This window comes from Syngnathoides biaculeatus, chromosome 2 (genome assembly GCF_019802595.1).
Source record: "Syngnathoides biaculeatus isolate LvHL_M chromosome 2, ASM1980259v1, whole genome shotgun sequence".
NCBI classification, from domain to species: Eukaryota; Metazoa; Chordata; class Actinopteri; order Syngnathiformes; family Syngnathidae; genus Syngnathoides; species Syngnathoides biaculeatus.
This window is the reverse complement of record NC_084641.1, coordinates 9767068-9791297: the sequence shown is the minus strand read 5'-3', so window position 1 is coordinate 9791297 and position 24230 is coordinate 9767068. Positions and strand designations below refer to the sequence as shown.

Genomic DNA, 24230 nt, shown 5'->3' with positions numbered 1-24230 from the left:
CCAACTGCCTTTCCATTTTTCATCCTTTGTAGTGCCTTTCTGACTTCCCCCTTTGTAATCATTTCCACTTCCTGGTCCTTCACTCTTGCCTCTTCAACTCTTCCTTCTCTCTCATTTTCTTCATTCATCAACTTCTCAAAGTATTCTTTCCATCTATTTAGCACACTACCGGCACCAGTCAACACATTTCCATCTCTATCCTTAATCACCCTGACCTGCTGCACATCCTTCCCATCTCTATCCCTCTGTCTGGCCAACCTGTAGAGATCCTTTTCTCCTTCTTTCATGTCCAACCTGGTGTACATGTCTTCATATGCCTCTTGTTTAGCCTTTGCCACCTCTACCTTTGCCCTACGTCGCATCTCGATGTACTCCTTTCGCCTCTCCTCAGTCCTCTCAGTATCCCACTTCTTCTTCGCTAATCTCTTTCCTTGTATGACTCCCTCTATTTTGGGGTTCCACCACCAAGTCTCCTTCTCCCCTTTCCTACCAGATGACACACCAAGTACTCTCCTGCCTGTCTCTCTGATCACCTTGGCTGTCGTCGTCCAGTCTTCCGGGAGCTTCGGTTGTCCATCGAGAGCCTGTCTCACCTCTTTCCGGAAGGCCGCACAACATTCTTCCTTTCTCAGCTTCCACCACATGGTTCTCTCCTCTACCTTTGTCTTCTTAATCTTCCTACCCACCACCAGAATCATCCTACATACTACCATCCTATGCTGTCGAGCTACACTCTCCCCTACCACGACTTTACAGTCAGTAACCTCCTTCAGATTACATCGTCTGCACAAAATATAATCTACCTGCGTGGTTCTACCTCCGCTCTTGTAGGTCACTATGTGTTCCTCCCTCTTCTGGAAATAAGTATTCACTACAGCCATCTCCATCCTTTTTGCAAAGTCCACCACCATCTGCCCTTCAAAGTTCCTTTCCTGGATGCCGTACTTACCCATCACTTCTTCATCGCCCCTGTTTCCTTTACCAATATGTCCATTACAATCGGCACCAATCACAACTCTCTCGCTGTCTGGGATGCTCAGAACTACTTCATCTAGTTCCTTCCAGAATTTCTCTTTCAACTCTAGGTCACATCCTGCCTGTGGTGCATAGCCGCTAACCACATTATACATAACACCCTCAATTTCAAATTTTAGTCTCATCACTCGATCTGATACTCTTTTCACCTCCAAGACATTCTTAGCCAGCTCTTCCTTTAAAATAACCCCTACTCCATTTCTCTTCCCATCTACTCCGTGGTAGAATAATTTAAACCCTGCTCCCAAACTTCTACCTTACTACCTTTCCACCTGTTCTCTTGGATGCACAGAATATCAACCTTTCTCTTAATCATCATGTCAACCAACTCCTGTGCTTTTCCTGTCATAGTCCCAACATTCAAAGTCCCTACACTCAGTTGTAGGCTCTGTGCATTCCTCTTTTTCTTCTGACGCTGGATCCGGTTTCCTCCTCTTCTTTGTCTTCGACCCACAGTAGCTGAATTTCCACCGACGCCCTGCAGGTTAGCAATGCCGGGGGCGGGCGTTGTTAACCCGGGCCACGACCGATCCGGTATGGGATTCTTTAGATGAACGCTCATATTTGTTTGGCACAGTTTTTACGCCGGATGCCCTTCCTGACGCAACCCTCCGCATTTATCCGGGCTTGGGACCGGCCTACAGATTGCACTGGTTTGTGCCCCCATAGGGCTGCATTGTACATGGGACAAATGATTTCTCTAATTTACTTTTCAACAGGTTTGTTGATTCAAAAACAGATGAAGTGGAAATTAGGACGTATTGAACACGATCATTGAGGAAGTGTCTTAAATCAGGAGATAAGCAAGAAATGGAACACCTTTGGTTATGATAGATGTGGCCTTTAGGCTGAAATGGATCGTGCTTTGAAAGGAGAAAAATGTGTTCATGCTTTTGTGACCATGAGGCTGGATGACTGGAACTCTTCCTCAAGGGTTGGCGAAGCAAGTCTGTCAAGACCCCCCAGCTGTGACACTGCAGCATGAGAACTAACCACGAGAATAGATTATATTTCTCCTGTAGTAGCAATAGGGGTCTGACATTCCTGTGTGAAGCTTGCCTGTTCTCCCCATGCTCACATGGGTTTTATCCAGGTACTCTGGCTGCCTCACTCATTCCAAAACATATGGGTTAGGTTCGCTGAAAACTAAACTGTACAAAGATGTGAACGTGAGTGGTTGTATGTCGAAATGAATCCTGTGAGGGACTTGCAATCCACCCTGAATGTACCCGGCCTCTCTCCCAAAGACAGCTATGAAAGGATCCAGCTCACCATGACCCGGATGGTTTTATCGTGCTCAATGTCATGGCACAGCCATGTGCTAATCCCATCTGATTTAGTCGGGAAAAGTGGACTAGTTCCCGGAGTGGTTGCCAGTCCGTTCCGGGGCATTTGTGAATGGGCCATTGAGTGGCAAGTGATTCCACACCAAGTGAACTGGATGAGCCACTGAACTACAGAAAGATCTGGTCGGCTGGATGCATTGACAACATCGTGGGGGGGTACTGAAGATGAAGGGAGGAGATCGATTGATGAATTGTTGGCTGGACAAATCAGTGGTGGGATGGGTAGCCGGCTAGAAGTCTGACTTGGATGGTGGGTGGGTTTTCTGTCAGCTGCAGGTGCTCTTACAAAAGCTGGGCTTTTACATGACAGTGTTAATAGGTCTCATTTTCATTCCTGGAGCCGGTTATAGACCAGCTAGCCTAAAAATGGCCACCAAAATAATTCATTTCATGGTTAATGGGAGAGTGGAACGGGCAGAATTTGGAGCAGATTGCACGGCTGAAGATGTCAAAGGTGAGAGGGAGGAATGCATTCTATTCTCCAAATTTCATACCGCAATGTCTCCTTTTTTTTTTTTAACAAATGCATTTGTTCAACATGAAAGTGTCGCGAAAGACTAAAATGTCATTTAACGCATGTATCAGGGGTGTGGTGAAATTAATTATGTCGTCTGTAAGGACTTCACCACCATGTGTTGGTGGCAGGTCCTTAGAATAAAGAACTTCACCCCCAGTGACGGAGAAACATAAACCCTGTTTCAAGTAACTAACTTTAGTAAACCTGAGAATTGGCACATTTGTTAATAAAACAACGAGAAAATGTGTTTTATACTGAACTTTGCAAGCAATTAACTAAGGACTCAGCATCGTGACAGATATGAAACTGTTCATACTTACCGCCTCTCTGGGCTATGCCAGACCTGTTTCGAGCAGCAGCAGAGGCGTCTCCTCATCACATCCTAAAGCTGTACAAAGCGAACGGCACCATGGTGAAAATCTCGCCTATGCTGGAGCCCAACACCCAGGACTCCTATTACCGACTGGAGGTGGTGGCATCTGACTTAAGGAGTGAGTGGCCTCATCTGCAATGGGCCAGACATTATTCTATCTTCCGGAACCTTCGCTTGAAACCATCGTTCCATGCGGTTTTAATCATCTCGAGAATATGGCTATACATCCTTCATATACACTACTCACAAAAAGTTACGTTACTCTACGTTATGCTGTTATGAAACAGCGGGTTGTGCAAGAGGAACTGAAAATTTGAACAGTTGTACATGTTTATAGAACATCAAATGACGTTTACCTGAAAAGGTTATTGTGCATTACGGGTTCATCTTAAAATTTCACCCGAAAGCCAAATAGCTCAAATTTTTCTGTGAGTAGTGTATGTTACAGTGTATTTGTATGTGTTTTCTAACTATCCAGAAAACTTTGTATCCAAATGCAGGTGTTACCATGCCAACTGATGTGGACAACATGGAGGACAGGTAAGTGTGTTTCTTGGGTTATAACTGATACACATACGCGTGAAAGACAGGAAGAGAGTGTCGATTTCTTTTGTATATGTGGCCTCAGGCTATGTCACCTGGAGACCAAATTCCTAGAAGAGGCAGGAAACACTCCAGAAATCATCAGAGACCTAAAGAGTCAAGTGGAGTCTTTCAAGCGCAAACTTGAGGTTTGTAATCCTGCTCGACATCAGCAACGGCGCAAAAAGAGTTGAAATGTTCGTTACTTGTCAGAGCGCCAAGCATCTGAGCTGGATGGGCCTGTTCAAGGATGAGAGCACCCACCAGCTTCCCAAGTTCCCAACAAAAGCCAAAGGATCTCACTCGATCTTGGAAGATGAGCACCAGCAGGTCCGCACAAAGTTCCTCAACATGAGGTGACCGAGCGGATCACTTCTCTTGCAGTTTCATGTGGACAAAGTTGTTGTTGCATCATTGTTGCTTCTGCCATGGAAAAAAACAAACAAACACTAAAACAACTTCAAACTCAGAAAAAGAATAATGAGAATCTGTTCATTTTTGTGGCCAACAGAACAAAGTGGCCTAAACATAAAGGATGCTTCCCATGACTTCATGTTTTGAGGCAATCACTGGAAGTCAAACAATTTCAATAACTACTCCAGTTGTCTCGGGTTTGAAAAGTGCCTTCCCCAGACTTTGTGTTTCAGCTCTTTCCATCCATCCACCCATCCATCCATTTTCTTTGCTGTTTATCCTCACGAGGGTCGCAGGGAGTGCTGGAGCCTATCCGAGCTGTCAACGGGCAGGAGGCGCGGAACACCCTGAACTGGTTGCCAGTCAATCGGAGTCAGCTCATTCCAATGATATTGAAATTTCAAAATACAATAGTTCCATATTTTGAGCTCAGCTATTCTATGATGTTTTTAGCTGTATTTTGGACCGTTATCCTCTTGAAGGATTCATGACCCGCATCTAGAACAATCTTTCTGAAACTGGGAGGCACATTTGACTGTGCCGGTTGTAGCAAAGCAACCCCAGAACATAACAGAAAACAAATGAGCAGCACAATTGTCGTTGAATTGACTGAATAGACAGGAATTAGTCAAAATGTATATTAAGGAGCCAGTCACAAAGCTTCTGGGAACTTGGACAGATGAGACAAAATTGGAAGTATTTGGCTAATCACATCAGTTGTGTCAACAGACAAAAAAAAATTGGCCAGGAGGCAGGGTACACCCTAAACTGGTTGGCATCCAATCGCAGGGCACATAGAGACAAACAGCAGTTGCACTCACAATCACACCTCGGGGCAATTTAGAGTCTCCAATTAATAGAGTTTTAAAACAGAGTTCAGGTTTCAATGTAGGGGTTTAAAGCAGGGTTTCAAAGTTGGTTTAGACTTTCAAAATAGGAGTTTAAAACACATTTGGGGTTTCAAAATATGGTTTTAAACCAGGGCTAGGGTTTTAAAACACATGGGTTTTCAAAGTAGAGGTTTAAAACAGGGTTAGTGTTTCAAAGTAAGGTTTTCAAACACAGCTAAAGTTATTAAAAAAAGAGTTTTGAAAACAGGGTTAGGGTTTCAAATTAGGGTTTTAAACACACCATTTTGGCTTTGAAGTAGGGTTTTTAAACAGTTTGGGTTTCAAAGTAGGGTTTATAAACAGGGTTAAGTTTTTAAAATAGGGTTTTCAACCAGGGTTTGGTTTTCAAAGGAGGGTTTTAATAAAGCAGGGTTAGGGTTCTTAACTACACCTACTTTGAAACTCTAACCTTCCTTGAAAACCATTGATATGGGCCAGTATGTGAACCCAGGTCCTCAGAACTGTGAGGCTGACACTCTCACCAGTCTCACCGCCTTTTCTACCATTTGTGTGTGCATGTGCGTGCGTGTAGAATAATGACCCAAAACACGCAGCTAAAACCACAAAATATTTGAGAGCTCCAGAAATCGTTTGATTATGGTGATTGCCTCTTCAGGTGGTGCATCAAAATATTAAGTCAGGGATAACACAATTTTTTTCTGGCAAGTTTTATTTGGAATTTTTCTTTTTAAATAATCCTGTTGGAGCACAAAAGCAAAAAAAAAAAAAAAAATGCCCGATTTTCATGATTTACTTAAAAGTACAGTTTCAAATTATTTCAGCGATAAGTGCTGGCTTTACTTTCTTGGACCAACAATTTTGTCCATGCGCATATGACTTGATGCAACACATTTCTGTAGCTCGCTGCAGGTAACAGAAGAAGTGAGAGAGTATCTGAAAACTCCCATTTTTGACAACTGGTGAGTCCAACACACACCCAGAGCGCACACGACCTTCGCCCATGCTCTTGTGATGCTCTGTTGCCAGGCAGTGGGAGGAGCCGGAGATGCTGGTTCTCCTCCAGGTGATGTTCACCGACCTGGACTTCCTGACAGTGCTCCATGTCGAGGTGGAAGTCCTCCAGAACTTCCTGTTTGAGGTCTACTGCCACTACAACAACATCCCCTTCCATAACTTCCAGCACTGCTTCTGTGTCACCCAAATGGTACGACCACAAAATCAAGTTAATTACACTACTAATTCACAGTCGAAGTTATCTCAAGGCACTGTGCGCATTGACCGGGTAAAGAGACCCTTCTCATTTATGATATATATTTTGTGGCACTTTAAGGGGAGGGGAGAGAGAACAATGGGCACAGTCAGGGCAAGAGAGGAAAAGGCAAGCAGGTTTCTAAAATGCCACAGCAATGCTTACGAGACAACAGCACATCTAACAATATATAGCTGTATCCATTATCAGCAAGTTGAGGCAGGTAAGAGCAGAGGTGGCTGCCTATATCGCCCACATCAGAAACTGCCACGGGGTATGGAGGAGAGAGGAAGATTGATAGAAGAGAGAGAATACAAAAGAACAGAAAGCCCTCCCCAGCAATCAAGCCAATGGCAGCATAAATGAGATTTGCCTAAATTATCCCTGACAATAAATATTGAGGGCGATGAAAAAAAAAATTACACTTTAATATAAAAGAAAGCATTCTGTGTTGTTGTTCAGATGTACGGGCTTATATGGCTGACAGACCTCAGGAGCAAATTGGGTATGATGGATCTTCTGATCATGCTGACCTCCGCTCTATGTCATGACCTCGACCACCCCGGCTACAACAATGTCTACCAGGTTGCCTTGCCGCTATCAGCTTGCTTTCCTCTATCAGTGAGATGATTGTTCACTGACATTTGTGTCTCAATGTGACAGATCAACGCGCAAACTGACTTGGCTCTACGTTACAACGACATCTCTCCATTGGAGAACCACCACTGTGCAGTAGCGTTTGGCATCCTGGCCAAGGTGTTTGCAGCCCCTTCTCAATCAGTACAACTTTTGACAAGTTCCTCAACGCTCGTTTGCCAAATCTGTGCAGGACGAGTCCAACATCCTCAAACATCTGTCCACAGAGCAGTACAAACACATGCGAGCAGGAATGATCAAGTAATACGTTTTAATTCCACCTGTTTCATTCTGTCATTGACGCCGTATTGTGTTTCAAGGTGCATTCTGGCCACTGACATGGCGAGACACAATGAAATCCTCAACAAGTTCAAGACCATCCAGCCTGTCTTTGACTTCAGTAACAAGGATCACAAGGAAGTGGTAAAGCACTGAGCCTTGACACAATCATCATGTGTGTGGAAACATTCTCAAGTTGTGTGTGTGTGTGTATATATATAATTATAAATATAGATATTTTTTCAGAGCCACAAATGTGATTTACAAGTTTTTCAGATTGAGATTCACAGATAAATTCACAATGAACACTGTTATTTAATATTGTGTTTGATACAAATGTAATGCATCTTGTAAAGATATTCAGACACACACAACTTGAGAATGCTTCCACTGTGAAAAGACATGTACCTCCACCCGGAAGGTGGCAGTGTTGGTGTTTCTGTTGATGACGCCTGCAAATCATTTTCACGGGAATTCAACCGGCTATGGTCCAACCCTGCTGAAATCCCCAATAATCCATTGAGGTTAAGACAGCCCAATTGCCCCAAGACGGAAAGATAAAGTTGAGCCAGCTGGCCCAATGATTGTTTATACTTGGTATTATGGTAACAGATGGAACGTTAGAATGGTTAACACGTATGCATCACAGATCTGTGGACTTGGGTTCAAATCCCTGCCACACCTGTATGAAACTTGCAATGCTCTTTCTGTGCCAGTGTGGGTTTTCTATGTGTACTGTTTCCCTACCAGATCCGCAAAACACGTATCGTAGGTTGAGTGAAAACTCTAAATTGTCCAAAGGTGTAAATATGTGAATTGTTGTTTACATGCGCTCTGCTATTGGCTGGCAACCAGTTCATGGTGTACCCACCTCTCGCCTAGTTATGTAGGATAGTCTCCAGCTTGCTCACAACCCTAGTGAGGACAATCAGAACAAAAGATGAATGAATGAATCTCTCCCCATATATTTCTACTGCTATCATACAGTAACGCAGTGAAATAAGTAAGATTAAACCGTGTCTGATAAAAATTTTCAATCACATTCTCACTTACACACTAAACTTGTGATTTTACTTTTACCACTTGTGCAGCTTATGAAAATAATGGTGAAGGTGAGCGACATCTCCAACGAGGCCAGGCCGATGGCGGTGGCCGAGCCCTGGCTTGACTGTCTCCTGCAGGAATTCTTTAACCAGGTTTGACGTGCATACAAGAAGTGGCACTATGACGTGATGATAGTTTTAAAATTAAGGAAATCAGGGGTGTATTGATAGTTTCTCCCTGCTATTGGCGGTAGGGAGGGGCTGAGACCTGCCAGGGATAAAGCAAAGCAAATACAATGTATTTATGTCGCGCATTTCATACACAAGGTGCTTTACACGATTAAAAGCATTTAAAAAGAAAAAAAAACAGCTTATAAATATTTCAAACAAAGGGAAAGAAAATCTAATCAAAATGCATTTAAGACAGCATACAAGAAAGAAGAAATGTTTAACACTCAAAATACTCTAAAAACCAAGAACAATTTTGAACCTGGGCTTAAAAACATTCGTCACTGATGGTGTAGTGGTACATTTGCCTGACTGTGGTTCAGTTCTCACTCAGTGACTGTGTGAATGTGAGAGTGAATGGTTGTCCTGGTCTGTATGTGCCCTGCGACTGACTGGCGATCAGTTCAGGGTGTAGTCCGCTTTTCGCCTGGTTGGCTTGGATAGGCTCCAGTGCCCCCGTTGTGAGGAAGATCTTGCCGTGGTGTGTGTTGGATTCCAACATTGACATGGGCTTTCATCCCGTCACATTTAAGATAGATGGTATTGAATGTTGCAATGGGCTCTGCTTCAGTGAAGTCGGGAAGGGTGTGGGTGATTCCAAGTGTTGCGTCATCATTCGTTCCTCCGAGCATTTGGCTGATGCTCGTTTCTCTATCTCAGCCTATATCCTCTTATCTCTTGTTCCCTCGATTGTTTAAGAACAACTGGAGACTCCTTCTGCGCCTCATGTTCTTCAGCCGCATCAACAAGGCAAATGTTTTCATTTTGTGCCGCTGAATGACTTACACAGTAAAAAATGTCAGCAAATAACTTCACCTCTTGTTTATTGAGACAGAAACCGTCTGCCTCACAAAGATGTCTGCACTCCCCAAAAAATGCTGAAATTGAATGAATGAGTGACTCTTAGAGATAGTGTGCCATTTATTTAAAGGCCTGAACCTTCCGAAACATTCATCTCCAGATCATACAACTGTGAGAGGTCAAATTTTGAAAACCTCAGCTTCCAAACATTGCACTTTTGTTTCCAGATCAATGAAATCTTGTCTCAGTACCTCTAATTGCTGCTAAACAACACCCAGGAAAGGGCTCCTGTGGGTATTATGACTTGACAGTTGTGTGCTCATTAGTGAGTTTTATCTTTTTAGAGATAGCAAACCATTTTTGGTAAAACACTGTAGCTTGGTGTTCTCGCTGCAAAAACGTTTTGCATCCTTGACGGCTCCATCACCCGCTATTAACGTTTGGGGTGACATTCTTTACTTCAGTTTCAGACCTTACGGTGTAGATGGGAAATGAGGAATCTTTGCCAGTGTCCCTGTAAAAGTGTCTCTAACCTGTTTTTTAGTGCGATGCCAATGCTTAGCATTGACTTGCATACTCGTGTTTCTCCCTCTTTACTGTAGCAACTGTCTCTCGTCGCTCTCTTGGGGTTGAAGAAGCACACAACAGAGGTCAGCGGGAATACTCAGTATTCTACTGGTGTTCAGTCCTCCCATTTTCATTGCTTTAGGCTTTGCTTCCAGTAAATTCCTGGGAGAACTTGCTGGATGATTCATTAGAGTTTCCACAATCCACATCAGTCCTTTTAGTGTCACTCACTGTCTGTTGGCATATCCCAGCTCACCATTTTGAGACATCGGTAGATTGGTGTCATTCCCTGACTACCCATTTACATCCACTTCAAGGAGGTGAATTTCGTTTTCCAGGACTGCCATCTTCTAGAGCAGTTTGTGATAGTGTTCAGGGGAAAAGGGATGCGTGTTGTTGATCTTGTTGCTAATAGCAGTATTGTGCAAATTACCAAGCCACGCTCACATAATGGTGAGGGGTATCAAAAAACATTGCAATATGGCAACAACTGACTGTATAAACAAAAATGAAAGTCTGGAAGGTTTAAAAATATCCAGGAGTCCCTGCTTCTAATTTCTTTGGAAGAAAAAAAAGTTCATCAGAGAGACAAATGTAAACAAAGGCAAAGCAAGCAGAGCCAGCAACAAACGTAGCTTCCTTGTACGAGAGCAGAAGCCAATGTAATAACACCCCTTTAAACAGGTTTATCACTGCCGATTGATTGTGGCAAAACACCGAAATGAAGCTCATCAACTCACTTCACAATAGTTCCTTGATGAATACCCCAGCCCCAAAAAAATCCACAAAATCTGAATCTGCGATGCTGCAAGGGAACACATTACCTCAGCATTTGATTATGTGTTGAGAATAAGTTGGTAGTGAAAGTAAATGGTATGAGGACCTCAATGGTCATGTCTGCACTGCAGAGTGACACAGAAAAACTCAAAGGGCTTCCAGTGACACCATTCATGGACCGCGACAAAGTATCCAAGCCGTCCTCCCAGACCAGTTTCATTCGCTTTGTCCTGGTGCCACTCTTCACAGAACTAACAAAGCTCTTTCCTTGTCTGGAGGTAATCTATTTCTTTTGTGACGTCACATGTTCCAATGACAACCTGTGGCTATGTGAAGCGTTTTTCTACATTGCCCTACAGCAACATATTCTGGAGCCAGTGAAGCGAGCCCTAGAGTACTACTCGGACCTGGAGAGAGCCACGCAGCAGGGGGAGACCGCCAGCAAACCCTGATGAGACGTCAAAAACAAAAATGTTTGAGCTGCGTTAGATGGGAAGTACAAAACAATATAAGGAATTGTGAAACACATTTCAGAAAATACGCAAGCAAAAACTGAACCACTTTTACATTTGACAAACTTACAAAATGCCCACAACCCTCAGGAGGATAAGTGATATGGACAATGAATGAGTGAATGGAAAATTAACAACGCAACTTTACATTTCCGGGAACAAATTAACAAAAAGAACAACCCCCCCAAAAAAAAAAGACAAAATCCAAAAACACATTACAAGTGACAAAAACCGTCAGGACATGCTCTTCTCCAATACTACATACCTGCTCCAAGACACACACCACTGCACTGACTGGCTTCTGTATCTCAGTATAAGACGCTCTGATGCTTTCAGGATGAATCCTGATACCACACTTTGAGAACCACTGCTAGAGGCTCTTCTCGACAACTGTTAGAGAGACTGTATGAGACCCTCCAGTTCACTGAATGAATGCACTCAAAATTGTGCGTGTGTGTGTGTGGTTGTGGTGGGGTTAAATACTTGTCCTCCAACCTTTAACATCCAAATTAACCCACCATAACCATAACTCTAACCCATCCTAGACTCCCTTTAACCCCAGAACTAGTCTATAAAAAACATTTTCTTCCAAATGTATTACATACTTGGAATGGATCTCTCATGTCAACTGCATAGCATACTTTTCCCGCAATACAGGAGCCAATCATATTAAAGTGGGGCAGGTCTTGTCAAGAAAGGGGGTGGAATTCCTAATAACACGTCAATCGTACATTCGCTTTCCAGTTTTTGTCACTTGTAATTTGTTTTGGCTTTTGTTAATTTGTTTTCTCAAATGTAAATGTTTCAACTTGTTTTTTTAAAAATGTCTTTCACAAATTGTTATATTGATTTTAACTTCACAGCAAACATATTTAGCAAATGTGTGAGAGTAGGTCGCATTTCACATTTTACAAAAAGGTGTCATAAAACCATATTAAAGGTCAGCTAATCATTTTATTTTCAATGACTGCATTTACATAACAACTAAAGTGCAAATGTCTTAATATAAATAGTTGAAATCAATTCATGTGGTCCCAACTAAATACAAATAAATCATAAATACACTTACATTACATACATTCTCTTGGCATTTCAAAATGGGATGTTTAGATCAACATTTAGAAATGAGGAATCCAGTGTGACAGATGGGAGCAGCGGACTTGAGTTAGATTCTTTTTTACGACAGCAGAAGCATGACATTGGACATGAAAATGCCTTTTGTTTACTTCTGGAACACAATTCAGTCACCTTTGTTTTTATTCACAGCACAAATGAAACCCGGCATCTACAGTCGACAGGTTTGGAAAGTGGTAAGCGTGCAGTTCTTGAGTGTCCAACATCCTCAGTTGCACTGCAGTGATTAAATACACTGAAAATATTGATTAAAATTGTAATAGTGTAACTAACAATTCCTTGAAACCCTTAAAAAAACATGAACCGAAAAAGTGGGACCTTGACTTATGAGTTTAATTTGAATTGTGACCACTATGCAACATACTCATACAGTGGGGCCTTGAGATACTTTGTTACATTACTCAGTTTTTTTTTTTCCATTCCTTAACCATGCTCACAACTCAAAACATACCTCAAATTATCTTCCCCCCAATGACATAAATGGAAATGCCATCAATCCACTCCAGCCTCCCCACAAAATGTAACAAAATAAATGTAATGTGTTTTAATAAAGAAAAAAACCAAAACTGTTATCGTGTTGCATTTTATAAAAAGAGTAATAACATAAATAGAGTGTAAGAATCAAAAAGTTTCTGGGTCGTTAGTGGACTGATGGTGTGACTTGGCCAGTGAGCGGCAATAGTTTAAGAAATATTCGAAGTGACTAGGTAAGCTGCAGGAATATAGTTGTTTTATGTCTGTGAATATTATATTGTCTCATATACATTTGTAGCTGCAGCGTGTGTTTTCAAATATCAATTGCAATGTGACAAAAATGCTATTTGTTAGACTGTCCATGGAGTTTCCCCCATTACGCGCTCGCTTTAAGCTAGCAGACTTGAAGACAAACTAATAGTTTTAAATGCAAAATGTGTAATTCCCTTTGTTTAAATTGACAGCAAATGTCAACAGATTGGCATTAAACAGCATTAAGCATTTTATGAAACCAGCTCTGCTGCTTGTTGCAAAGTGAGCTGAGTTAACTGCTCAGTGGTCGTTTCTAAAAAAATGCTCGTAACTCAAAGCAAAGGGAAAAAAAACCCTAACCAAAAAATTAACTGCTGGACAGCTTGAAAAAAAAATCTTAAATTGGGTCACACGTATCTCAAGGCACCACCATGAATGGGATGCTGGGTGGATGTTGTGGCATTCAGTGACCCCATTAGTACCTCAAGTTTTAGCTTACAACACAAAGCGCCCCAACCCCAAAAACAAACAAACGAACAAAAAAAAAAAAACCAACAACAGAGGGACAGCTCCTAACTTGAACTCCGAAGTTGGCGCACTCGTAAGTCAAGGTACGACACCACCAATAACTCCGAGACTCACGTCATGTGGAGCATCTTGAACGATGCGGGTGGACAGTCACAGCACACACATGGATTAGCACAAGAGTTGAGGTTGGCCTGTCCACATGTGTGAGGGGGTTTTCACAGAAGGTCACAAGGCTAATTGAACATGATGGACTCAGGATCCTGGTTCATCATTTGCGCCATGTGACGCAGAACGTCTTTCTTGGTGATGATCCCGAGCAGACGCCTGGCAAGACGATGACAATCAAATAAACAAGCAACGGATAACAATAACTTTGTGAAAACGAGTCCTCATTTCTTACCCGCTCCGTGTCACCAAACACTGGCGGAGCCCCAACTTGCGGAATATGTCGACGACCGTCTCCATGGGCGTGTGGTCAGTGACGGTGAAGGGGCTCAAGTTGAGGATGCGGCGAAGCTTCAAAGGCTGTGGCGTGCTCATTGGCAGCTGCGGTGCGTCTTCGGTGAAGTACACAACTGAGCTGCTCACCACGCCATCTTGTTTCTGACGAGCATTTTCTGTGTACAGACACAAAGGGTCATTTTTAACAAATTTAGCTGTGTAATTGAGAGTGTAATGAAACTTCCAAATGGTCGTGATTTCTGTCGAATTTTGTCATTTCCAATCTTTTGTTTTTTGGGTTTTTTTTTAATCCCTTGCTATTTACCAGCTTTAATTATACAATTTGTTCAAAATGGATTTCATTCTAGACACAACATCCTGTTTTTTTTTTGCTCTCAAAGTGGTGTTAATGGCTTAATGAACAAAATATTGTCAAGATATTTTATGTAAAGTGGTGGAGTTACTCTCTTGATGATAGAGAACAATTACATTTGAATTTAAGAAGTTGAAGCTGCATGTGCTGATTTTAGAAAGAGCCCACTATTAAAAATATATGGGGGGGGGGTACCAAGGACAGATTATTTACAACCTGCACATTGTAAAATCAAATTGTAATTTGAAGGGTCAAATAAAAAAATATGGATATTATACATTTGTACTTGGACTCAAGACTAAAATGAAATAAATAAATAAATAATGCTCCAATACTACGATACTAAGATCACTTTACCAAGCAGACATGACTTCTGGTAGGATGGACTGGAAGCCAAGTCAGACATATTTTCTAAGGTGAAAATAGATAACACGTTGTAAGATGACTAAAAATTATGCATAGCAAAATGCACGATGAACTCGTCTGAGGCCACCGCGCCCTATACCAAACACCAAGTTTCTCTAACCTCAATGCCCACCCCAGTGTTCAGACTGAGACACCCCATACCTGAAACCCCTTCTGTTACAACAAGCTACATTCAAGTGAAATATCTGTAAAACATGGGGAAAATATGCAGATGGATGTTAAAAGTATAGTTAATGACAAGTTGGTACTCTAAAAAGTGTTATAGTATTGTATTTGAATGAAACTGAGCCATTTTCAAGAAAGAAATCTGAGTAATACTTTACTGACATGACTCCAGGAAACAACGGCATAATTGCAAGATATAATAGCATAATCAAGTATTGGTACGCAGGGTAGTTGGTATCAGCGAGTCCACAAATTGGTCTTACTTTATCCAGTAAGTACAAAATGCAAAAATCACATTTTACGAATGAGATACAAAGGGTTGTCAAATGGACAAGGCCCGAGTGTTATTAACAGTGGAGCAATGTCTAACATTTCTGTATATGGCGTATCAAAGGAGAACCAAATTCACTCACTGATGGCAAGTGTGAGGTCCCTGCGCTGCACAAACCCGATGAGCCTCTCTGAATCTTGGGACACAACCACCGGGAAGCCGTTATAATCCGTGTCTTTGATCAACATCTCCACGTCCTCCACAGTGGTTGCATCCTGCGTGAGGACAGCCAGCGGTGGGTCGTTCCTACGGGGTCTCATAACGTCGGCGGCCAGGGTGCGATGCGTGAACTCATCCCTGACATCTAGGTACGGGTACCCATTGAGCTGGATGTGCGACTCGTAGATCCCCTCTTTCCCGAAGGCGTCGGCCACCCACTTGCTGGTGACGGCAGCTGCCATTAGCGGGACGATGTATTCGAGACCACCGGTCAGCTCGAACATGATGACCACCAATGACACAGTCATCCTGGTCACGCCACCTTAAACAAGATAACACAATGAACAACAAAGCTCCTCACACTACTGAAAAACACACAAACACACTGACTGATTTTTTTCCACTCATGTACACCACTGAAACACACAAACTACTAAAATGCTCTCTCATTCATGACTGTGTCGCAGCTCTCTCACTCACAGATTACAGTGAGAAAAAAAGAGACTTTCAACCATTAAAACCTCCACTTGCACAAACCTGACGGGATGAAATTGATAATTCCACTAGCTGAAAGAAAAAGAGGTTCCATTTATGATCATAGTCTCAAGTCCTGAACACTCTCACTACACTACTAAACAGCTTCTGCACATACAACTGATATTTATTTTGCTTATGTACCCTCAAAAGCATTCACAGACTCACTCACAGTAATGACACTTTTCAGGCATACTAGAACTCTTGACTCTCCATTTTTTTGCTCATATACACTACTGAAACAATCCCAATTACACGAGACAAAGTCTCTCTCTCTCTCTCACACACACACACACACACACACACACACACACACACACACACACACACACACACACACACACACACGCACACACACACAGTTTTGTCGCTCACATTCACTCCTGAGACGCTTTCACACACAACTAAAACACAGTGAAATTCTTTCGCAATGAAGAATACTGAAATACACGTACACGCTACTGAAATGCTTTCACATGTATGTTACATCCCTGATGGCGCTCATAATTTAGATTCTTAGATGAAGACAACAAGTATATGCTTATATCATTTCAGAGGAAGCAGCTGCAGTACCTGACGAAAACCAACTCAAGCAGTCTTCCATTGTAAACATGCAAATTCTACACAGGGAGGCCGCAGCACGAATTCGGTAACAAGATCTTCTCTTACCCAGACAGGCAGCAGCGCCCACCATGGCATAGAGTCCAGGTGTGACGCAGTCAGCGCCGGGCCGGCACCAGTTTTTGAAGATGATCCAGTCATGATGGTGATATGCCATCTGTTCCACCGCAATGCCCACAATCCGCCCTGCTATGGCGCCCACTGCCATGCTGGGAATGAAGAGGCCTGAGGGGATCTAATGACATCACAGTAGTCACACCAGAGTTTTGATTTGTCAAGTCTATTATTTCTGCAGCACCAATTCACCACATAGGTTGTCAGGAGACCATTTAGACATTGAGCAGGTGAAGAAGAACACTTCTCAAACCAACTGAACCACACATTAGCAAGCAAAAACTCCAATTGTTGGTAAGACCAGCTGGGTTGAGAAGTAAGGAGGGACAGAGGGTGCTTGAGAGAGAAAACAGGATACGGACAAGAGAACAACGTGCACAACAACAGCCGTATCAACATCTGTAAACGTCCCCTGACAGCAGCAAAAGATTAACACAAACTGATTTGGACTGACCTTCATGCCGAAGGTGAAGATCGTGATGACAATTTTGAAGATGAGAGCGAGTGCCAGCTGCCACAGAGCGTTGTAAACGCCGGGGCCAGCTGGGCGGTCGGGGATATCGTCCACAGGTCGGCTCATGTTGGGGTTGTTGATGTAGTCGCAGAGCTGCGATGACTCTAATGCTCCACAGTCGTTGAAGAGCTCAGAGATGAGCTCGCTGGTGCTACGCCGGGTGTACGGGTTGGGATACGCCAACACGGCAGTGATTGCTGTCACCGCGATGACTTCCAGGACCGGATACTTCCCCAGCTGGGTCATCTTCCTCCGTCGACACCAGGCGATGTTGGCTCGGATGAAGAGGGTCCCCCAGAGCCCACCAAAGACGCCTAACAGGATGAAGGGCACCAGCTCGGCCATGTACCACGGCGTGTGGTACTCCACGTAAAACAGGACCAGCCGGCTGTTGCCAAATGGGTTGATGGAGCGCAGCGTAAAAGCAGCAACCAAGGCAGCAAAGAAGGAACGCCATAAAGTCTTGAGAGGGAAGTAGTAGCTGACCTGCAGGAGAGGGACGGAGATGATTGGCCTAAAGAAGGGCTTCTCAAACATTTGAAGTTGAGGGATCCCCTCATCCAATTAAACACAACTACGGTTATGGAAGTCTAAAAATCGTGGAACTTGATAACTTTTTTTCCCCCATGTTTCAATCTAAGAATTCACAACTTGATTACTAGAAACACAATCAAATGCACCCATCCATCCATCCATTTTCAACCACAATTTAAATAAATTCAATATGTATCCATTCTCCAAGCTCAGAATTACTGTTTCCGAAAATAACATGGATGTTCTATATTTATGAATTTTATGGTGCCACTATTATTTCTAATTCACACACACACACACACACACACACACACACACACACACACACACACACACACACACACAATGTTGTGTATAAAAAGAAGCGGGTTGGAATGCAATCACAGCATCAATGGCACTGAACATTTCCAAAAATATATTGCCTATTTATCCCTTAGTTGGAACTTTTTAACTTAAATTATATACTTCCAAATTGCCAAACTTTTGCCCAGGTTGCCTGTCTTCACCTCTACAACTGGCACATGCATTTCTGACTTGATTAATTGAAACATGCATAGTGAACAAAGACCCCACCTCTTCCAGGCTGAAGAGAACCCCACCAATGGGTGCACCAAAAGCCACCGACACACCAGCCGCCGCTGCGGCTGATAGCACCTGCAAACGCAACAGTTCATGTGATGATATGTCACATAATAGGGGACAAGGCGCAAACCGATACCTCTCGGCGTTTGCCCTCATTCTTGCTGTACTTGGAAAAGAGGCTGCAAAAGAGGTTCCCACAGCAACATGCAACATGCACCAGAGGACCCTCCTTGCCAAGGCTGAGACCCGATGACACGGCCAGAACCAGGGTGACGGTCTTGATGAGTAGCGTCCATTTTCCCAGGTAACCACGGATAATGAAGCCACTAAGGATGGTCTTAATCTGAAAAGGAGCCAGTGTCAGTTTTTCCCCTCAGTGTTCACGAAAGCCCAAATCCACATCACGAGCTCACCTCCGGGATTCCAGAGCCGCATGCATATGGTGCAAAAACTCGCACCAGTGACACAGCCAGGAATGAGAAGGAAAGAGCCCAAAGGATGTACAGCAAGTAGTTTAGCACATATGCTCCCGCTCCCTAAAAAGGTGATGCACAATGGTTTTATGATTTCATAGTAAAACAAAGCCACATTGTGTTAACCTTATAATTTTAGCTCATTAGTAAATTATGGATGACAAAGGTACTCAAGTGTGGCAGAACACAAGTCATTGTTGAATTGAACTTTAGTTGATATCTTAAAGGGGAACTAAGCAGATATGTGTTTTCTTTCCAAATTAAAAATGCTTCAAGTCCTGAAAACATGTTAAAATAAAATATACTGCTGAATTGTTAAGATACAGTTTAAGCAGGTAAGTCAAGATAAGTGAATGGGACAGTACCAACTGTCTACCTACCTGGACTTCCTCCTACCCCGCCGCTGTTGTCAGGTCCTGTGTTCTGCTGTGACATTATGTCACTAACAACGAGGTTGACTTGTGTGCTTATTTTTATGATTAGTCCACAGTAACCATTCAATTTTGAAGTAGAGCCTTCTAACGTGATTTTCAATCTTACTGTAAAAGATATCCCCCCTGACAACTGATTATGTTAAGATTTCTTTTGGTGCATCCACTTGACATGCCCATAGTATGTGAGACTTGGAACAGTGGCCCTTATTTGTCAAGTTTTCAAAACTGGGACTTTTTTTTTAGTCATTCAAATTTGCTAGGTTTATTAACATCTTGTCTGTGGTGTGTCAAATTTACATGCTATTTTTTTAGACCTACTTCGTGCTAAATTCTACAGACAATCGCAGGACTGCCATTAATCCAAGCAACAGGAAAAGCCATTAAGTAGCCAGACTCAATCATCTTATATCAATAGGGATGTTCAATACCATGAGTATCTGATACCTTGGAATAAAGCTTTTCACATTCAAACTACAGCTGTAATTAAGAAGGCTAAAATCAGCATTCAAGCTATTTCACCTTTTTTCTAAATTGCATGGCCTAGGTCAAATGGCATGTAAAAGTTTGCTCCCTCATGGTGCTTTCGCCATCTGGAAGTACTTATCACGCCATAGTTAGATGTCGTGTTATTTGAACCTCGGAATGGCCTGTCATCAACTCGGCCCACTTCTGCCACTGCGGACACTTGTCACGGTCATCAAAGGTCGTCTCGTTGGACGTCCAGCAGCACTGCTCGTGGCTGTACCAGAAGGCGGACAGACACACACCCTCTTTCAGGTCTGTCATCCAGTCCACCGCTAGGTCAATGACTCCAGCCAATGTACCTTGAGGAGATGCCAAAATGATTGTTCCAAGCATGAAATTATTCATTTCTATTCGACACTAAAGTCCTGATTTACTTTAGGGTTTGACTGTTCATGCAAACAGAGGGGGGCTGGGAAAGGATAAGGATATTTACATGTACAAACCACCTCTACTTACAAAAAAAAATCGCATTACCAAACGACTTCCGGAACGAATTAATTTCATAAGTAGAGGTACTACTGTCATGTAATTGAGGATATGCAGATGCATCCAATTTATACACACTCAGGACAAGTTAAATCAAACAAAGCACAGCTCTTATGAGCTCTCTGGCTTTCCCAATATTTTAGGCCCTTAATGTATACCAGTTACATGCTTAAAGGTCAAGTGTCATCCCTGTAATCATTCTAAAATACATATTGTAATGAAAAATACATATAACATTATTCACGCCGCCGGCCTTGTCAGCAACATTTTACGGCGTTGGCGTCGCACGCGGCTGAGTGCGCCATTGCCAGCAGCGTTGTTCATAGCCGCCATCCGCGAGCCCGACATGGCAGCCTTCGCTGAAGTCGTGACCGGCGGACGCGGCGCCTCGGCCGGGGTGGCTCATTTTCGGAGCCGAGATGGCTTATCACAGCGCCGAGCCGGGCCACTTTATGGCGTTGTCGTTGCACGCGGCTAAGTGCGCCATTGCAGGCAATGTTGTTCATAGCTGCTGCCGTCCGCGAGCTCAACGCGCCAGCCTTCGCTGGGAGCTGACGCAGCAGCCTTCGCCGGCGAGCCCGACTTGGAAGCAGTCTGACGCGCACATCGGCACATTTAACATGCCTGTCAGACGTACATGAATCTTTTGTTACGTTATGAGAGACAAGTTATGTGGTCCGCCCCAAACTATTATTTTTTTTAGTAGCTGTATATACCTGTCATTTGGAACCCACGAAGCTCTCGTCCTTTACACCCATACAATCCATTTTTCACGATGAACCAAGTCTCTTGGAAACTTATCAAGGGTAAGTCCATCCTCCCAAGTGTTCGAGCAATATCCAGCAATGGAACAAGAAGGCATTTTGGCTAACACGAAGGAACAATGAGCTAGCTTCCCGCAGGTAAAACTGATAGAAACAAACAAGTAACCACCCCGTACTTCACTTCATGCTTCTTCTCGAAAAAAATTCCTTGAGAGGATTTTCATGGCAGGAGTTATAAAAAGCTATATGTCAAAATCATGTTTTGTGGTGAAAAAATGGATGGGTCCATACCGGCTGCCGTTTTTTCATTATTAACGTACTATAAATCATCCATTTCATGACACTTGACCTTTAACTAACCCAATTGACTGGGAATGCAAGATTGGAGGCCTTTCACATGCTCCTGGCCAACCTGAGAGGAGTCCAATCAGGAGCATCACTACCCATCCTGACCAGGCGTCCAGCAGGCTCTTGATCAGCTCCCATATGGACTCTTTACTCTTGCTGGTGATCTGAGTGGAAAAACACCGATGTATTCGTGGACCATTTTAGTGGGAGAGATGCAGTGGCACAACAAGAAAATATCTTCAACAACCTTGCGGTGACGGTCAGTATCTCTTGACTTTTCCCTCAGCCAGTCAATGGTGTGGAAATCTTCATAGGTAGCTACATCAGGGAATGGCTCCTCCAGGAAGTCCATCAAGGTGCCAGCGCCATTCATCTCATCTGTGGGCGTGGCACTACTCAGACCTGAAGACAGAAGCACAGGATGTCACTTTTGGTGGGTTAGAAGGACCAGGGTTGCCGTATGAGAGAGAGAGAGAAAACCTCCCCTTCTCCCACAGGCATAATCTGTTAAAACTGGTTTACATGATCTAATCCCCTGTTCATCATTTGATTCTACAGACTTTTCACACTTGCTTTTCACATGATATTTTTATCGTTTATGGATTTATCTTCTGCATTTGGTCTGTTACTTATCTACTTTGTTAGGTGACCCTGAGTGGTCAGAAAGGCACCTATAAATTGAATGTATTATTATTGTTATTAATATAGCTGATGGAGAGAACAAGTGACTTTTTTCCCCTCACAGCCCCACATCCCTGACATCACCCTTGAGTGGAAAATTGTTAGGGTCAATTTAACTATTAAGTCCCTTTTGTTTCCTTATCAGAATCACTCAGTCATCATGAAAATGTTGCAGAATAATGAAACTGGTCTTTTTACAAATGGCCAAAAATGTACACACAGTGTAATGTTAAGTATATTAAAATGTGTGGCTCAGCTGGAAAGCGTTGGCCTCACAGTTCTGAGGACCGACATTAAAATCCCGGCCCCGCCTGTGTGGAGTTTGCATGTTCTCCCCGTGCTTGTGTGGGTTTTCTCCGAGCACTCCGGTTTCCTCCCACATCGCAAAAATATGCGACATTAATTGGACACTCTAAATTGCCCTAAGTGTGATTGTGTGTGTGTGACTGTTTTCTGTCTCTATGTGCCCTGCAATTGGCAGGCAATCAGTTCAGGGTGTACCCTGCCTCCTGCCCGTTGACAGCTGGGATAGGTCCAGCACTCCCCACGTCCCTTGTGAGGATAAGGGGCTACAAAATGCATTTATATATATGTATATATACGCTCAAAGTATGCAAATAGCATTTAAAGTGCATGTTTTGTGTCAATTATTTCTCGAGTCATTCTTTGATTTTGTTTTTTTACTACTTGTTAGTTAAGCTAATCTGTTGGCTGTGGTATGATCATTTTAGTCTCGATGTGACACTGTGAGTGTGTACAACATCATCAATAATGGCCTGCCGACACAGGCTGTGTGTGGGGCAATGAAAGCTTCTTCTGCTTGCTGATATGAAATGCAACTGTTCCTCATTGGCTTGTGAGGGGCATCATATGATAGTGTACATATACGTCAAAACACTTGCTAGCGTGCATGCTAACAATGTAACCAGTCTGTTTAGGTGTACTTTGCTGTACAAGTAACACAACAACATCTGCAAATGTTGGAACTCAGTGTACACATAAGATGCATCACATTGTAAGTTGCCATGTCCAATGTGGCGCCTCGCCTATTTATACCTGCATACATTGGTTAAACAGAAGCAAGCATCTGGAAATTGGACCCAAAGATGAGACAATCTTGTGTAGCTCCACAAGTGCTTCTCTGATTTTCTGGCTGATTTCATTTGATTATCCCATGATGACAAACAGGGAAGGAGAGTGATTGAGATGTGGCCTTAAATACATCCCCAGGTTTGCCGTCAATTAACTCCTATGTTCTCAGTTAACCTATCAGGAGCTTCCAAAACCATGCTTGCCCATGTTCTCTAAAGCCTGAGTACTTTTTGTGTATGTAAACTTTTGACCTCAAAGAAAATAATATAAAATTCTCTCTCTCTAATTCTCGAGGCATTTAACAAAATTTTATATTTTTCTTATCCTGACTTACCTGAAACAGGAAAGTTTTTGTATGATTTGACATCAAACAGCGAGACAAAAAAAATGTATTTGCAGTTATATAAACGTCTGGATTCAACTGTAAATTGCCTTTTAATCCCTTGACTGCTGTTTTATGTTGTTCGTTGAATACAATGAATACGTGTTTGGGTCATATTACTGTGACAATGCAATTTGGATTTAATTAAAACAGTGTGTTTCACATATTTTGCATTTTACGTCAGTATAGTGGGACGGAGGACTGTAAAAGATTAAAGAGTCCCGTGACTCACAGCATATGGATGAACACCGATTGCATTTCACAACAGTTTTTGCTTTTGTGCATATTTCTAAACTAGTTACTTGAACAGCGCTAAACAAGACTTAAAATATGTTCCAACCATGAATGCCTTACATTATGATTGATCAAATTCACCTACAATTACATCTGTACATTTGTAACAAGCTAGCTCTTTAGCATGTTGAATCAAATTACCTTCACCAGCCTCCATTTCACAGTCCGTACGTACGTTGGGTGAGATATAATATTATAATGCAGTTGTATTTTAATGAACAGGAATCACAGCTGCCATTTTCGGTCTGTGTGTACAGATAAACATCGCAAAGCCTCTACGCGTTACAGTAGTCTCCTGCAGCCAGCAAGTACTTGCTGTATTATCGCGAGATCTGTATTCAAAGATCCATTAAGTATAG

At 42.7% G+C, this 24230-nt stretch overlaps 2 protein-coding genes across 2 annotated transcripts; one reads left to right on the top strand and one right to left on the bottom strand.

The window, feature by feature from the left end:
• The first annotated feature begins 1568 nt into the window (after positions 1 to 1568).
• On the top strand, positions 1569 to 11481 carry LOC133507254 (high affinity cGMP-specific 3',5'-cyclic phosphodiesterase 9A-like). The gene is made up of 14 exons (XM_061832110.1): positions 1569 to 2835; positions 3240 to 3389; positions 3772 to 3811; positions 3900 to 4002; positions 4067 to 4209; positions 6018 to 6077; positions 6145 to 6322; positions 6830 to 6952; positions 7031 to 7123; positions 7197 to 7264; positions 7324 to 7426; positions 8374 to 8478; positions 10830 to 10976; positions 11058 to 11481. The coding sequence occupies exons 1-14, from the start codon at positions 2685 to 2687 to the stop codon at positions 11148 to 11150; spliced, it is 1557 nt and encodes a 518-aa protein (XP_061688094.1). The 5' UTR covers positions 1569 to 2684; the 3' UTR covers positions 11151 to 11481.
• A 1418-nt stretch (positions 11482 to 12899) lies between these two features.
• clcn4 (chloride channel, voltage-sensitive 4) lies at positions 12900 to 24202 on the bottom strand. Its single transcript, XM_061832096.1, has 12 exons — positions 24013 to 24202; positions 21670 to 21824; positions 21487 to 21586; positions 19936 to 20123; positions 18806 to 18928; positions 18529 to 18735; positions 18384 to 18464; positions 17217 to 17762; positions 16697 to 16883; positions 15417 to 15815; positions 13999 to 14215; positions 12900 to 13922 (listed from the first exon to the last, which is right to left on the bottom strand). Exons 1-12 carry the CDS (start codon positions 24026 to 24028, stop codon positions 13832 to 13834), a joined length of 2310 nt encoding a protein of 769 aa, XP_061688080.1. The 5' UTR covers positions 24029 to 24202; the 3' UTR covers positions 12900 to 13831.
• Between the last annotated feature and the right edge of the window lie 28 nt (positions 24203 to 24230).

What these genes read in the sequence shown, in the direction of transcription:
- LOC133507254 (XM_061832110.1), top strand. Translation starts at nt 2,685, where the DNA reads ATGACAGTGTTAATAGGTCTCATTTTCATTCCTGGAGCCGGTTATAGA. An exon ending in CACGGCTGAAGATGTCAAAG is followed by an intron (nt 2,836 to 3,239) that starts GTGAGAGGGAGG and finishes GGGCTATGCCAG; the next exon opens with ACCTGTTTCGAGCAGCAGCA. An exon ending in GGTGGCATCTGACTTAAGGA is followed by an intron (nt 3,390 to 3,771) that starts GTGAGTGGCCTC and finishes ATCCAAATGCAG; the next exon opens with GTGTTACCATGCCAACTGAT.
- clcn4 (XM_061832096.1), bottom strand. An exon ending in CCTGATTGGACTCCTCTCAG is followed by an intron (nt 20,124 to 21,486) that starts GTTGGCCAGGAG and finishes CATCTCCTCAAG; the next exon opens with GTACATTGGCTGGAGTCATT. An exon ending in TTCTCTTCAGCCTGGAAGAG is followed by an intron (nt 17,763 to 18,383) that starts GTGGGGTCTTTG and finishes CCTCTCCTGCAG; the next exon opens with GTCAGCTACTACTTCCCTCT.